This window comes from Mustela erminea, chromosome 10, assembly GCF_009829155.1.
Source record: "Mustela erminea isolate mMusErm1 chromosome 10, mMusErm1.Pri, whole genome shotgun sequence".
Classification (NCBI taxonomy): Eukaryota; Metazoa; Chordata; class Mammalia; order Carnivora; family Mustelidae; genus Mustela; species Mustela erminea.
In genome coordinates this window covers 16,245,106-16,260,797 of record NC_045623.1, presented here as the reverse complement: position 1 = coordinate 16,260,797, position 15,692 = coordinate 16,245,106, and the positions used below count along the sequence as shown (strand labels likewise).

Here is a 15,692-nt window from a genome sequence, read left to right as displayed (position 1 = left end):
CCCTGGGAAGAAGCTGTGCCCATGCTGCCTCAGGCAGGACATTGTGTAACATGAAGACTCTTGTTTTTACTTCATTTTTCGTATGTTTTTGCAAATAAGCCTTTTCATATTATTGCTGGAGTGGGCCCTACTTGTTTCAGGGCGGGAGATAGGGAATGTGTGTTTTCAGTGAATCTAAGAGGTGGCAGAACTGGAATCTGGGACCTGTTGTGTCCCTGGGGGCGGGAGTCCTATCCAATCACACACACACACACTGAGGATAGCTACTAGGGATGCAAGGTGAGGGTGCAGAGAAGAGGGAACTTGCTCCCTGAGAAGGACACACACCCACATTCTGCTCTGGCTAAGAGCTCCTGCTCCTACCTAATCCTGCCCGTGTCAGGCCCTCATCCCTCAGAAGGCCGGAGAGGAGGGGACTGCGGATTATCTACCTCCCATTTTATGGATTAGGGAACTGGAGCCCACAGCTGACTGCCCCAGTCACACTGCTGGTCCAGTGCTTTATCAAAAGGCTTCCTCTTTACCACTTCCCACATCCCAGCCAGATGGTTCAGCACCACAGACCCGTAATCTGCCTCATAACCTGCTCCTACATCACAAACCCATTAGTACCGAAGTTCAGTTGTCTAGTCTGAGCACACTCGGCATGACTCAGCACAGAGCCCACCTAAATGAGGGCCAGGGCTCCTCTCTTCCTGCCCTTTACAGCCCTACTTCAAGTATTTTCCCTAAATGACTCTCAGCCCTCAGAAATGTCCTCAACCTGATGCTCCCAAGAATTCAGAACAATTGTATGGAATTCTACTTTGTTCCTCCACCGATAAAGTTTTTAGCATGGAGTTTATCATGCTGTGTGACCCATCCTCCATCCTAATGGTCTCCTGTGCACAGTGCAGGCCGCCTGAAGTAGTCTGGCCTCTTTGTATTCAGTCATAAAATTCTCAGTGCTGTCGCTTTGTTTCTGGCAGAAGACAAAAGCCCACTGGTCCCTAAACCAGATCTACTTTACTGTACCTGCTTTTCAGGACTCAGAAAGTTGCTTGTGCATTTCTTTTTCAAGTCTTTTACTTCTCGGACTGGATTCACGCCACCTTGGCATCTGTCTCCTGGAATTTTTCGGTACCTGAAAAAGCAGAGACAATTTCTTGTCAGACCCTTAGGATGTATTCCTCGTTCCTGAAAGCAAGATTTGAAAATCTGCAGAAAAGCTTCTCAAACTTCCACCCCCTTTCAGGCCTGAGGGGAGAACCTTGTGAATGTTTTGGGGATGTTCTGTGTAGTCTCAGGCCCTGAACAGCCCAAGCATCCCTGGCCTTCCTGCAGAGGCCTGCCTGCCTCTCTGGGCCACGAGATGGGGCCAAAGAACCATGGCCCAAGGAAAGCACGGTAACACACCGTACAAAAATGGGAGTGGAGGTATGTACTGTGGGGGAAGTACTGTGTCTCCTCTGGGGCAGCACTGCCCCCACACAATGGCTACTTACACTTAAACTAAGTAAAATTAGTTCAGTAGCTACACAGGGCTAATGGCTACCGTATGGGACACAGCAGACGAGAAGGCATTTCCAGCGCCACAGAAAGTTCTGTTCCACAGTATTTTCCTAGCATGCTCTAGAACACTGCCTGCATGGAGGTGCAGGGCGCAGTGAGTGGGAGCTCACTCTTCACCATGGGGACACGGCTGTCATGACTCAGGAGGGGAGGCGCCTCACCCATTTGTTGTCAGGTGCTCCTCTCTGCCATACAGACAAAATTCCAGATCGTGGCCTTTTAGCTCTGGCTGTTCCACACATTTGGAGTCATTTTCTGGACGGAAGTAGCCAAAATCACTGTAAGAGTCCACAAATACAGTATGTTTCAGAGCTGCGCAACGGCAGGGAAGGGACCATCGATGAAGGTTTTATGTGGCGCAGGCAGATGGAGAGCCCAGTCTGTGGCTGCACAGGAACAGCCGTGTGAGGAAGGTCCACTGAGGAGGACAGACACGGAGAACACTCAGCTGGGGCACCAGCGGCTCATGGAGCAGGCCTGGTGGACTTGGGACTCGGTAGCCAGAAGCCTGGCCCAGACAGCAGCGGCTCCAGGAAGGGAATGCCTGCAGCAGGGTGGGGACTCAGCCGAGAACTCAGACACTGAGAAACAGTGGCACCAACGACAGATCTAAACCCACAATGCTTAGTCACCATTTTATTTACCTCCAAATCACTCATTATGTTCTCTGGGTGTGTACCCTAGGGTATGTATCAAATCCTGCCTGCCTGCCCCATTTCTGTCCCTCTTAGCTTCTTAAGATCCCTGTCTCCAATGTGGATGCCTGCCTGCTTTTCATCCTATCCCATCTCTCCACAGTGCTTCCCATCTGCTCTGCTCTCTCTGCTTCCCCCAAGAAGTAATATACTGCCTCCTCTCCAAGGCTGATTCCCCGCATGAGTGTCCATGCTCCATCCCTCCAACTGCCCTGGGACCTTGCTTGGCTGACCATGTGGAGGGACCATCAGGCCCACTCACCTGAGGGCTTCTCCTTACCTGTGTGTATCATCTTCTTTCCCTCTCTTCTTCTTTACTGGCCAAACTTCTTATTCAAATATTTTGTACTTGTTCACTTTTTATCCTGTGCATTTATCCCCCCTACTACCTTGGAGGCAAATGTATGAGGCCCCCAGGATGCACGAGTCTGGCAACCTTGGGGATCCTTCTCTGGTCTGGCCTGCCCTGTGCCCCGCCATGTGCTGCCCACGCCTGCCCACGCCCCCGCAAAGCTGGCTCACCTGCTTCTCTCTGCACGGTTTATGCCTCTGCCTTCCTAACCCGGAAACGCAGACCCTTGCTTGCGGTCTGCAATTCATTCTCTTACCCTGTATCTGCTCTACCTTTGTGAGCTTAACTCTTTGTTGCAGCTAAAACTTCCAGGTTTTACCTCTCTTGACCTGTGATCCTACATTTCCAAGTTCCTGCTGGACGTCTCCACCTAAATCTGCTGACAGAACCTCAAATAAATAGAGCACTCAATCCACATCATGTCCTCTCCTTCGAGCCAGCCTCTTCCACCATTTCCCTGTGTTTGTCCACAGCACTACCTTCCTTCCATTATCTAAGCTGCACATTCAGCCCGGGCCTGCCCCATCTGCACCCTCCGTGCTTCTTTATCAGGATGGCTGCGACTTGCCCTCATGGCCTATCTCCCAGCACACCCTTCCTGAGCATGCCAGTGGGCATCTACGCTCGCACCACTTCACTGGCTTTAATTACTTTTCCTTCCCAGATGTGCAAAGTCAAGTCCTAGTGCTTGTCAGGGCTCAGCTCAAATGCTCCTCCTCAACAAAGCCTTCTCTGAGCCACCTCCCTTCAGCTCTAGATGGAATGGCCTTTCCCTTCTCTCAATCCCCCAGGCACTGTTTCACAGCATAATCCTGTGCATCTGAGCGTCAATAACAAACTTTTTATTGTCACTTTGCACCGCCCTGTGCACGGCAAGGATGCAACAGATGCTTGGGGGGTACACGGATGCTGTTGGTACTTCAAAGTCATGCTGACAAATATTTAGGGAGCAGGATAAGAAGAACAAAAGAAGTCAAAGATACTAACCCTCCGACAGGGGGAGAGTTATGGTGAGAATTTTAGGTGTGCAATCCCACATGTCAGGGAACGCACCCTTTGTCCTCACAGGTACACACTTCTCAAGCACATGGGACAGGTGCAGGCTCCAGGGCCGAGCTGCTGGGCGCACATTCCAGCTCTAACACTTCTGGCTGAGCTGCTGTGGGCAAGGCAGTGATGCCCTCTCTGAACCTTCATTTCTCCCTTGGTGAGACGGAAATGGCAATGGTCCCTGTCTCAGAGGGCTGCTGGGGGTAAATGCAAATGGCTTGGGACAGTGCCTGCTAGAGAGGCAGTGCCAGGAGCTGTGCTGACTACTCCGTGCTTATCAAACATAACGCCCTCAAGAAGCTAAGAGTTTGAAGGCAGACCCAAACCTCTCTACAACAACCAAAACCCAGCAGTAGGTGTCCTGTAGGAGTGCAGATGAGGGAAAGCTGGGGAAGGCTTTACGGAGTAGAGAAGTGAGCTAAGTTCTAAAGGCCAAGTATGCATCCCCTAAGCCTGGGGGGCAAGCAGGCAATGTGGGGAGACTTCTCGGCCAGAGGAAGCCCCATGGACAATGGCATGCAGCTCTGATGAGGCACAGCAGATCTGGAAAGAAGAAGGCTGGGGAGTTAAGATCCCAGTCTGTGTGACTTCTAGGATGAAGGCAGCCCATGAGAGTGTCACAGTCAACATCCTCTAGCCCTAGACTGACACCACAGCCATCGGAGAGATCCCGTTCCCTGTGGAAACACGGAAGGAGCAACCCTGGCCCGTTCCATGTGCAGATGGGAGCCACACCGGGGCAGGGGGTCCACACCGGTCAGACTGGGAGGTTCGCTCAGTCCCATATTCTCGGTCACCTGCAGTTCTAGAGAATGTGATGTGGAGGGACATGACTGCTGTCTGTCTGCACTCTTTTCCAGATCTTCCAGGATTCACCTTTATTTCCTGCCAGTATGATTTAAAGGAAATGAGTTCGGGAAGCAGTACCCCTGCTTGGTGACCTGAGAACTGCCCTGCCCTTAGACAATCAACTAACTCCATGCTGGCCGTGCCACTGACCCTTCAGCGCAGATGGTCCTGAGCTTGCGGGAGTCCACCTCGATGGCCTTTAGACCTTGATGGGACATCTGGGCCATCAGTACCCTGACATCCCCTCCTGTCCCAGGACAGAACCACACTTGCTGCCTTTAGTCTTGCAGACAATCCAAAACCTAGCGCCCCACCTGCTGAACTCAGGCTGTCAGTGTTCAGTGAGCACACGGAAGTCCAACCGCCTCCCAGCTCCTGCACTGCCTTTCCCGGTGGTCTCTGCCCTATGGTCCCCTCTCTGGGTTTCTGAGCTCTCTTCCTCCTTACACACCTCTCTCCCCTGCTGTCGGGCCAGGATTCCAGGGGTTGTTGCCAGTTGTCCAACAACTGTCTGATGTGACACCTTACCTGCCCCGTTACTAACAACTCTGGATCCCTTCTCTAAGCTTCCATGTCCTCAGTAAGCAGCAGCAGCTCTCCACCCTCAGGGAAGAAAGGATCTGAATCCTTTCCAGCTGCCCCTCACCTCCTCCCACATAGCAAAGCGGCTAACAGGGATCTGAGGGAAGCTGATACCAGAGGAAGTCTTCCAGGGAGCAGGGACAGACAGACGGCTGCTTGGTCACAACGTAGTCCCGACCATTCTGGCAGACGGACGACTTGCGAAGCCGTAGGTACTGCTCCTTGTAGCCCAAGATGCAGCCGTCTGCGTAATCTCCGGGGTCTGCGGAATGAGCCAGCCATATGGTATAGTCCTTCTCCTCACCTAAAGAGAAGACAGGCTGTTCAGGTCACTGCCTGGCCCCACACCTACGCATGCGAGGCGGCTGCCAGGCGGAGAGCAGAACAAGGAAGGGAAACGGGGATGTCTGACTCCCGCTACTGCATTTTGGAGCTGCAGACAAAAGTTGCAGGACCTGGTGCCTACTAGTGGTTGGCATCCCCTCGCGCCAGAGGAGGGTTCTTCGCCTCCCACTCCGCTTTTGGGTATTAGGAAAAACCGCATTTGTTTCACAGTGGGCAGCTGCATGGAGCTCCTCTGAGCTTTCCTCCAAGCGGGGAGGCTGCGGTCTCCCTGCTGTGTGCACCTGTGCCCCTGGTCAGCGGGAGCTGCCACAGGTAAGCGAGGTGGTTCTTTTTAGGATAAGACACCAGTTAGCCTAAAGCATGGGTTCAGTTTCACCATGGGTTGGCTTGCCTCAAAGAGAAGGGAAGACCATCTCTTTCTAGACTTTTTACTCTAGTTGACTGGCTTTCAAGTAGACCATTGAGGATAGTCAAACTGGCTTCTTAAGTCATATCATCCACTCCTGGAAAAAAGACTCAAAGCCTATGGCCTAAAGACTGTGGATTAGGTTTTTATCCTTTGGGATCTGAAGACCAGCATGGAGTCTGTTAGGAAGCAGCTGCTTATCAAATCTCTTAGCAGTATTCAACTTTAGGGATAACTGTAGAGCGCCTTACGAGGGGAAAACTCATAAGCCAGCTCCTTTATAGTCTACTTAATGAATCTGGAAAATAATGACTCTCGGGCATTAAATCATATTTAAACACCCTGTAGAAAAGTAAGGTCCAAACAGAATGCTCAGGGGTCACCGAAATAACATTCGGAGGAAATGGACCCATCCTACAATCAAAAGACAGGACCAAAATTCAACCACAGTGACGTGAAGCCTTAAGGCCTTTTTCTTTTTTTTTAAGATTTTATTTAATTCAGAGAGAGAGTGAGAGAGTACACAAGCAGTGAGGAGAGGGAAAGGGAGAAGCAGGCTCCCTGCTGAGCAGGGAGCCCAATGCGGGGCTTGATCCCAGGACCCTGAGATCATGACCTGAGTTGAAGGCAGACACTTACAGATGGAGTCACCCAGGTGCCCCTGAAACCTTAAGTCTTAAGGTTCCTAACACACCAACAAGAAACTGCAGCTTGCAGGGTGGGGGACTTTTCTCCAGTTTTTTCTTTTATCTTCCATATTTTTCAGTACAATGTCAGCATCTTTGGTACTGGTGTCTGGGTTTGCTTGGGATTCTTTTTACCTCCTTTACTGAAGCCATTTTCTGTGCCTTTTTAACATGCCTTCCAGCGTGAAGTCACAGAACTCTGAAATGGCCCACATGGGCTCATTGCTAGCCCAGTCATCATTCTAGAGCCTCGCCTAGGGCTGACATTCAAGCCAAAACTCTGCGCAAAAACTTTCTCACTTGAATGTTTTTTGTTGTTGCTTTTTTTTTCTTCACTTCAACGTTTTGATTAGGGACACAATTAGTCAGATGCTCTTTGAAACACACTTTTCTCTAAAGCTTTCTCTTTATGGGTCTGCTGCAATCAAGGGTGAAAATCCCTGAAATGTCATGAAATAATTTTAGATAAATGTAAGCATGCATTATCCTTACAAGCAGAAATAAGTCCCACAAAATGTTACAGAGCTCCAACAGTGTGAAGCTATCTTCTCCTATGTGAGAGCCTTACCCACTTATTGCCAGTCTGAATTGAGATTTACTATAATACTAAGTGTTAAATATACACTGGATTTTGAAGTCTTAGAAGAGAAATATGACATACAAAACAGGGGCACCTGGGTGGCTCAGTGGGTTAAAGCCTCTGCCTTCAGCTCAGGTCATGATCCCAGGGTCCTGGGATCAAGCCCCGCATTGGGCTCCCTGCTTGGCAGGGAGCCTGCTCCCCCCCACCCCCCGTCTCCCTCTCTGCTGACTTGTGATCTCTGTCTGTCAAAAAAAAAAGGGGGGGGGGCGCCTGGGTGGCTCAGTGGGTTAAAGCCTCTGCCTTTGGCTCGGGTCATGATCCCAGGGTCCTGGGATAGAGCCCTGCGTTGGGCTCTCTGCTCAGCAGGGAGCCTGCTTCCTCCTCTCTGCTTGCTTCTCTGCCTACCTGTGATCTCTGTATGTCAAATAAATAAATAAAATCTTTAAAACAAAACAAAACATTTCATCAATAACTCTTAATATTGCTTATATGTTGAAATGATAACATTTTGGATATGTTGAGATGATTGTATTATTATTAAAGTGGATTTCACCTCTTTTACTCCTATAATGCAGGGGATAGAATAATTTAAATCATACATGTGGTCTTCATTTTATTTCTCTCGTACAGTTCTAGTCCAAAGAGGGAAACTGCATTTCTGATACCATTCCATTGCCTGCTTATCCACATTCTTCAATCTTACCTGTGCATTTTCTTATTCCAGCTAAAAGAAATGAAACTGAATTGGTTATTTAGGAAAATGGGCTTATAAGTTTCTGGTGGAAAACGTCAAAGGAGGTACTCACAGTTCCTTTCAAGGACATCTTTAAAATCAATGGTGTAGGAGACCCATTGGCGAGTCAGGAAAGATTCTGTGAAACCCCAAATGCTGATATTCATGGACCGAGCTCCAGGTTCTGAAGCGAGGCCAGTAAAGTAGATGGGCTCCCTGGTGAACATGTAGGTTTGCCAGCACTGACCTTCATCTGTGGAGAACCTGGAACCACAGCCAGAGAACAACTGTTTATTTAGGTGGTGGCTTACTGACTGATGATTATATTAATTTTAATGCCTACAGTTAATAGGGTGGGTAAAAGGGATTCATTCAAAGAGTAAAGAAGAAAATGTCTTTATAAAATTTCTTTCACAGGAAGGCATGAGCTTCTAAATAAATAAACAGAAATTACTTTGTGTAACTTATACTTAAGGAGTCAACTTCCACCCAAAGTGCTAAAACGCTGTGTAAGATTCTTGTGGAGAGAAAGAAGAATATTTTTAAAAAGTGACAAAAAGTGTTAACTAGAGGAAGTCAGAAGAAAAAGCAAAGCCACTGAATGTGGGTTGCAATCCCTTCAAGAATGATCCCCACATTTTTGTAGAATGTACACACTTGAGTCAGGGTCTGTAACCAGCTCCTCACCCCCCCCAGTTCTCCCCACAACTAAAAAGCATCCCACAGTCGCCCTCCGTGGAGATAGTGTGGGTGGAGCAGAGCTCATGCATACTTAATCACATTGATAGGATGGCTGCTGTGCTCAATGGCCACAATGATGCCTCCGGAATCCAGGATGGTGTAATAGTGGGGTCCTTCCAGCATCTTCGTCCAGGAGTAACCCCCATCATCTGAGATGTATACATCTGGGATCATCACTGAGATGGCATCCCCTACACTACCTGCAACACAACCCAACTTATCAGCAAAAACCAGCAATGGAACGGAGGGGATTTAGCGTTGAGAGAATGATTTTCAATGAATTTACCCTATTTCCCACCATGTCTCTTGTAACAGAAAAAAAGATCACAAAATTTGGGAAAGGGAGATATCATGTTTCTCTCTCTAGGGAAAATCCAAAATACCATTATCATGTCAGAAGCTCTATAAAGCATGGTAAGAGTCATGGCTGATGGTTTTCTTACAGGATTCAAGACTGGGACTGAGTCTCAGCTGATGGTTCCCAGGGAGATGAGAGGAGGGCTGCTTACCGTGGGCAATGACTATGCCGACGGCCTTAGGCTCCGAGAGTGGGGCCATTGGAACGTTTAGCTTCTGGGAGATGCTGTAGGAAGCGTGAATATGAAGGCTGCACTGTGAAAAGAAACCAAAGCTTAGATTAAAATCAAAGGTGTAATTTTTAAGTCATCTCACAGACCCTTCTAAGGAAGCTCTGAACTGAACCCAGACTTCAGTGGGATACTCTTTTAAAAAGTTGGGGTAAAATACCATAAAATTTACCATCTTAGCCACGCTTGTTTAAATGCGCAGCTCAGCAGGGTTAAATACATTAACAATGTTGTGCCACCATCACCACTGTCCATCTCCAGAGCTTTTTCATCTTGCAAAACTAAAAGTCTACACCCATTAACCAGTAACTCCCAATGCCCCTCCTCCCAGATCTCCCGACCTTCCAGAATGGGAACCACCATTTCCACTTTCTTGTTCTATGAATCTGACTATTCTAGGCACCTTACAGAATGGAACGGTATTTGTCTTTTTACGACTGGCTTATTTCACTTGGCGTTATGTCCTTGGGATTCATCCATGTTGTCGTAATTTCATGTTGTCAGGATTTCCTGCCTTTTTAGGGCACAGTATTATTCCATGGCATGTATATAAAACATTTGGCTTATCCATTTAGTGGTCTATGGACACTTGGGTTGCTTCCACCTTTTACCTCTTGTAGATAATGTTGCTGTGCACAAGGGCATACAAATTGCTCTTCAAGACCCTGCTTTCAATTCTTTCGGATATATACCCAGGAGTAGTATTGCTGGATCATATAGTAGTTCTACGTTTAATTTTTTAAGGAACCACCATACTGTTTCCCATAGAGACTGCACTATTTTTCATATCCACCAACAGTGCACAAGGGTTCTAATTTCTCCACATCCCTAACAATACATGTTATTTTGTTTTGTTTTTGATAGTCATAGCCATTCTAATGTGTGATGTGATCTTTCCCTGTGCTTTTGATTTGCATTTCCTTAATAATTATGATGTCAAGCACCTTTTCATGTGCTTCTTGGCCATTTGTATATTTTCTTTAGAGAAATGTCTATTCCAGTCCTTCAGTCATTTTTAATTTGGGTTGTTTTCGTTGTTGAGTTATAGTCCCAGTGGGATATTACTTTTTTTTTTTTTTAAAGATTTTATTTATTTATTTGAGAGAGAGACAGTGAGAGAAGACACAAGAGGGGAGAAGGTCAGAGGGAGAAGCAGACTTCCATGGAGCTGGGAGCCTGATGCAGGTCTCGATCCCAGGACTCCAGGATCATGACCTGAGCTGAAGGCAGTTGCTTAACCAACTGAGACATCCAGGTGCCCCCAGTGGAATATTCTTGATCCCAAAATGCATTAGTATATTTGGGAGCAAATTATGCAATTATTTTCTCATGTGCAATGTCTTAATTTATTTTATTCCTGCATTATATGAAGCCTGTGATCAATATTTAAAGCATGATTCCACACAAATAAACTTCATGAACGCCTGAAATATTTCAGGTACTGTACAAGATGTGGTAGCGATTCAAAGTAAGACCCAGTCCTGCCTTTAAGAGAGATTTCTGAGGGGCGCTGGGGTGGCTCAGTCAGTTAAGCATCTGACTCTTGGTTTCAGCTCAGGTCATAATCTCAGGGTCCTGGGACTGAGCCCTGCATTGGGCTCTGAGCTCAGCAGGGACTCTGCTTGAAGATTCTCTCCCTTTGCCCCTCCCCGCACATGTGTACACACACTCTTTCTCTCTCTAAAACAAACAAATCTTTTTATAAAAAAGAGAGATTTTACAAGAAAGTTAATGCTTTAAAAGAGGTCTGCATTGGATAAAATGTTCATGTTATATTATATATTTTACTGCAGTAAAAAAGAGGTTCAAGCAAACTATTGGTGAAATGAAAAGGAAGGATTAATCCTATTTTTTTAAAAAGATCTTATTCATTTATTTGAGAGAGAAAGTGCTCGCAAGAGAGAGCATGAGCAGGGGGAGAGGGATAATTAGGCTCCCCGCTGATCAAGAAGCCTGATATAGGACTCGATCCCAGGACCCTGGGATCATGACCTGAGCCGAAGGCAGACGCTTAGCTGACTGAGCCACCCAGGCTCCTGGAATGATTAATTCTAACTGAAGGTGGGCAGAAGGATGGTCAGGATTTCTACTAATTCTACTGACCTGGGGGTGGAAAATCAGTCACAATTTCCCCAGGAGTCTCGTGGGCAAGGCCACAGTGGTAGGGGTGCATGCGGGGTGTTCAGGGAGCAGCAGAGGGCTACAATAAGGAAAATACCAGTGATAAGATGGACAGTGACAATGAAAAGGCAGGAGAGAGCCTGACAGGGAGGAGAGGACCTTCATTCACCAGGTCAGAGGCACAGCATTTATTCACAGGCAGAGGGGAAGCCTGACGTGTCCTGAGGAGGGAGAGGCGTGGGACTGTGAGGGGGGCCACGTCAGTCGAGAGTCCACTGCCTCAGCCAGGTTAAGGCAAGGCCACGGCACACGGATTGGAAAAAAGGAGAGGGGAGAGAGGCTCACAGCACTTAAGAGTACAGAGAAGGAGAGAGAGCACTGAGGGGGTACAGGTACCCTACCTCACACTGTCTGAGGTTCTCAAACAAAACAAAAATCCCACCTACAACAGCAGAGTGCCTATTAGCCACAGGTGTGGGAACCACCAACACTGTCACTTTTTGAAGAAAACTCCCAGGGTTTCCCCACGATCCTCTCAAACTCCCTAGAAGTCAGATACAAAGCTTTTTTCTTTTCTTTATTTCTTGCCTGTCAAGACCCATCACTCCTGGAATCTGGGATCTCCTGGAGCAATGCCCTTCTATCTCTACTCTTAGCCTCTCCTCAGAGGGGTCAGCTCTGGCTTTCACACCTGCGATGGCACAGCGTCTCCAACCATACCTGCCAGCCACATGGAGCCCAGGCAGAGGGGAAGAGAATGTCAAGTTCTCTTCCATTTGTTTCTGGCCAGCACGGCTTTGCACTGCTCATGAATGCTCATAGCTTCATGAAGGATTCCTAAAGTCTCAGAGCTGCCATGCTGACTCCTGAATGATCACAGGCCCACCTTCTGCTCTGTCTGCATTCAGCAATGTAGTAAGACACAAAATTTTAGCCTTCAGTTTTTTTTTTAAGAAGACAAACAATCCATGGTATTTTTGGCTTTTTTTATAGTTCCTTTTCCTGCATTCTAAGTTCCTTTCATTACTCTCATTTCTAAACTTTGGGCTTGCAGCTGCAGACCCTAATCACTTACAAAACTTCGTTATTCAAAGGCCTGGCACCCATCAGAGCAGAATGGAATGGCTGCCTTGCTCCAAGCACATAGGACACTTGGGGTAAAACAAACCTCATTCTTGTTTTTTGCTGTAGCATCACATTCACTATTTTCAGGCTTCCTCAAATGCTTCCATCTTCCTCCTTGATCAAAAGTGATCATAGTCTGGATGGAATTATCTGAATGGGAGAAGAAGGACACTAAGTCTGATACACTGGAAGCGTCTTATGGAATTCAGTTGATCATTGCATATCTCTCTCCTGAGACTACACAATACCATTACAAGTTTGGAGGCCCACAAGCTTGTGACATCCAACGGAACAGCTCGGTGCTGGTGGGAAACTGATCCAGAGAGCACTCCACGATATCTGAGCAAGGCTTCCCACCTTCCTAGGACTCAGCTGATGACAGGAATCATCTAGACTGATACTCTTGAAAAGATACCTTTTATCTCCTCACCAACAAAACAGGCTGATGTCCATTCTCCTTGCTTGCTTGCCTGCCTTGGAAGTAAAATCTACAATGGGAAGGCATCCCACTCTTTCCTCAGAGAAGGCCAGGATACCAGGCTTGTTTTAGGGACTCTCAAGATCTGAATGGGATTTGAATGTATGAGTGTGAGTGGCGTAAGAATTCCTAGTTTCTGTCTCTCCACTACTCTTTATCTGACCTCTTGTACTTTTTCTTTCCTTTTTTCTATAAATCTCTTCCCTGTTCTATTTTCAATGACATAAACTATTGCAGGTTTAAATTCAGAGGCAATATACTTTGAGATGTCCAACAAAAATCAAACAAGAAGGCAAATGAAGGACAATTCATTTAGTCAATAAACATTTATTGCATGCCTACTATGAAAACTGCTGTAAACCCTTGAGACTCTTTCAGTGAACAAAACAGGAAAAAAAAAACAAACCCACTTTTGGAAATATACATCACAGCAGGATCAGACAGACACTAGACACTGTAAATAGGTAAATTATATAGTATGTGAGACAGTAAGTGTATGGGAAAAACCTGCTAAAGAGAGGCTGAGTGCATCCGTGAGGAGGGGAGGGCAGACAAGTTTCCAACGGGATACCCCGGGCAAGTTTTCATTAGAAAGCAACATATGAGCATAGATGGGAAGGGGCACGGCATTAGCCTTGCAGCTCTTTGAGGAAACAGAGAACAGTGCCTGCACATCTCTAAACCATGTGTGTGTGCAGAGGGCTGGAGTGACCAGAATGCAGTAAGTAGAGGGAAAAAGGGTGGCAGCTGAGGTCAGGGAGGAAACAGGGCCAATACTGATTAAGACCTTGCAGACCACTACAAGTAAATAAAATTTACAAATAAAAACAAACAATGCCCCACCTCCTACCAAAAAATAAATACATATTTAAACAAAATCTTAAGAGCCTTTTTATACTTTAGGGTGGCTTGTTTATTTGTACAACTGGGCCTTAGCAAGGTGAGCTCTGCAGAACTACTGAGTAAAACACAAGAGAAATACTGGCTAGCTATAGCTGTGCTCTCTACCAGGAGAAAAGCAAGCAGTGGTTCAAACTCAGGCTCATTCCCCTAGTCCTGAAGCTCCCTATATAGAAAACTTATTTTTTTTTTAACACTTACCCTAAACAACATAGAACTCAAAAAGTCTTTCTTTTTACCTGCTGTTGCTTTACTTCTTTTTATCCTGTTTACCATAATTTATATAACATAAAGAGTCAGAATTTACATGGATAGTTTTGCAGGCCAGGCAAGCAACATTACTACGGGATCAGAACCATTATTCTCCCCCACAACCTCAACTCCCAACATCTTCAGGAGAAGGACAGCTGTACCCAGACTCACCTTCTGAGAGCACACTTGTTATGTAGACCCCACGGAGGGAGGTCACATTGGTAAAGTCTGTCTCGCCACCTGTGGTGGTGTAGAGATGTCGGTCTAAAGACTTGGAGTAGACAATGCCTCGATCATCTGAGGTAAAGATTGTTCCAAATCCGGTATCTGAAATAGGCAAACAAACAAAAACACTAAGTCTGGGAGGGAACAGAGGGAAAACAAGAGTCCAGCCATACACATGACTGACCGCAGTACAGACTGTGTACATTAGCCAACTGTCTCTCTTCATGATGCAGACGCCGACCTGAGAATTAATGATGGTTTGATACTCGTGATTTTCATGTCCACCTTTAATTCCAGCACCCAGCTTGTTGCCTGGAGTATGGCAGATACTGTTTGTTGGATGGATTAATCAGATGCTACAGAAAAGACCTCACCAGATCTATTCTGGTGGCAGAGGCATCGCCTTTGGATTCCATATCATACATATCTCTAAATCTTCATATTCCAGAACAATGCTTCTCAAACTATCTGTGGTGAAGGATCAATTTTTTTTTTAAGTTTTATTTGTTTAAGGAATCTCTATACCCAGTGTGGGCCTCGAACTCACAATCCCCAGATCAAGAGTCACATGATCTTCTGACTGAGCCAGGCAAGTGCCCTGATAAAGGATCAATTTTTAAATTTCTACTATGGCACAAACTGATCCTTTGTAAAGTATAATAAAAATAAATCATAAGAAGAGTGAAGTACAAAAGACAGACAAAATATAATCCACCATTTTTTAATGATTAGATTCAACAGATATAAAAAGACTTGGTCAAAGGCTATAGGAGTTTCTCTATGCCTGCTATTGTTTTCTGTGCTTACTTGGTAACAAACAGTTTGCAAACCAGTGTCAGCCCTCTGACCGTTCTTTGAGCAGCAGTACTCCAGAATACTTGAGCATACACATAAACCACACTACAGAGTCAAAGCAAGCAGCCTTCCTAACAGAGACTACATATTCTCTGTAAGACAGTATATTTAGTAGGACACTAATAAATACCTAGGGGTAAGAGAAAAAGTCAACATGTAAGAAGGAAGTTCAGAGTCGAACTTGAAGCTTATATCTCTGAGCATTCAAGGGCAGGCCGCTGAAAGAGCTCTTACCTCCGGGTTCATCGACATGCATGAACACCATGTCATCATTAGCTGCTAGAATAGAATAGAACTGTTCCTGCCCCACAGAAGGTAGCTGGGCCATGCTCCATGTGTCCCCTTGATCTGTTGACACATGAATCCTTCTTGTTGTATCCTGGAACAAATGCCAATATTTATCTTTTTAATTTTCTGCCAAGATGCCCTGTGCAGGGACATGAATAGGAACCTTATTATTCATAATTATGAGTATCATTATCCATTCCCTCACTAGGTACAACTGTTATAATCAACAGGTCCCAGTACCAGTTAGCAAAGCAATTTCCAACCCCTAGCAAAGTTCCAGGCCATAGA

General features: G+C 46.3%; 1 protein-coding gene across 2 annotated transcripts in view; it reads right to left on the bottom strand.

Moving 5' to 3' along the window:
* The window catches only part of SORT1 (sortilin 1), a 63,026-nt gene that overhangs the window by 3,187 nt on the left and 44,147 nt on the right, over window positions 1–15,692 (bottom strand). For both annotated transcript variants that reach the window (XM_032360648.1, XM_032360650.1), the window contains exons 9-17: window positions 15,351–15,495; window positions 14,208–14,363; window positions 12,450–12,556; window positions 9,083–9,185; window positions 8,605–8,773; window positions 7,906–8,096; window positions 5,194–5,383; window positions 1,713–1,829; window positions 1,015–1,123 (exon numbers count right to left, since the gene is read on the bottom strand). In XM_032360648.1, the coding sequence (XP_032216539.1) occupies window positions 1,015–1,123; window positions 1,713–1,829; window positions 5,194–5,383; window positions 7,906–8,096; window positions 8,605–8,773; window positions 9,083–9,185; window positions 12,450–12,556; window positions 14,208–14,363; window positions 15,351–15,495 (1,287 nt within the window). The remainder of the gene's footprint in view (window positions 1–1,014; window positions 1,124–1,712; window positions 1,830–5,193; window positions 5,384–7,905; window positions 8,097–8,604; window positions 8,774–9,082; window positions 9,186–12,449; window positions 12,557–14,207; window positions 14,364–15,350; window positions 15,496–15,692) is intronic.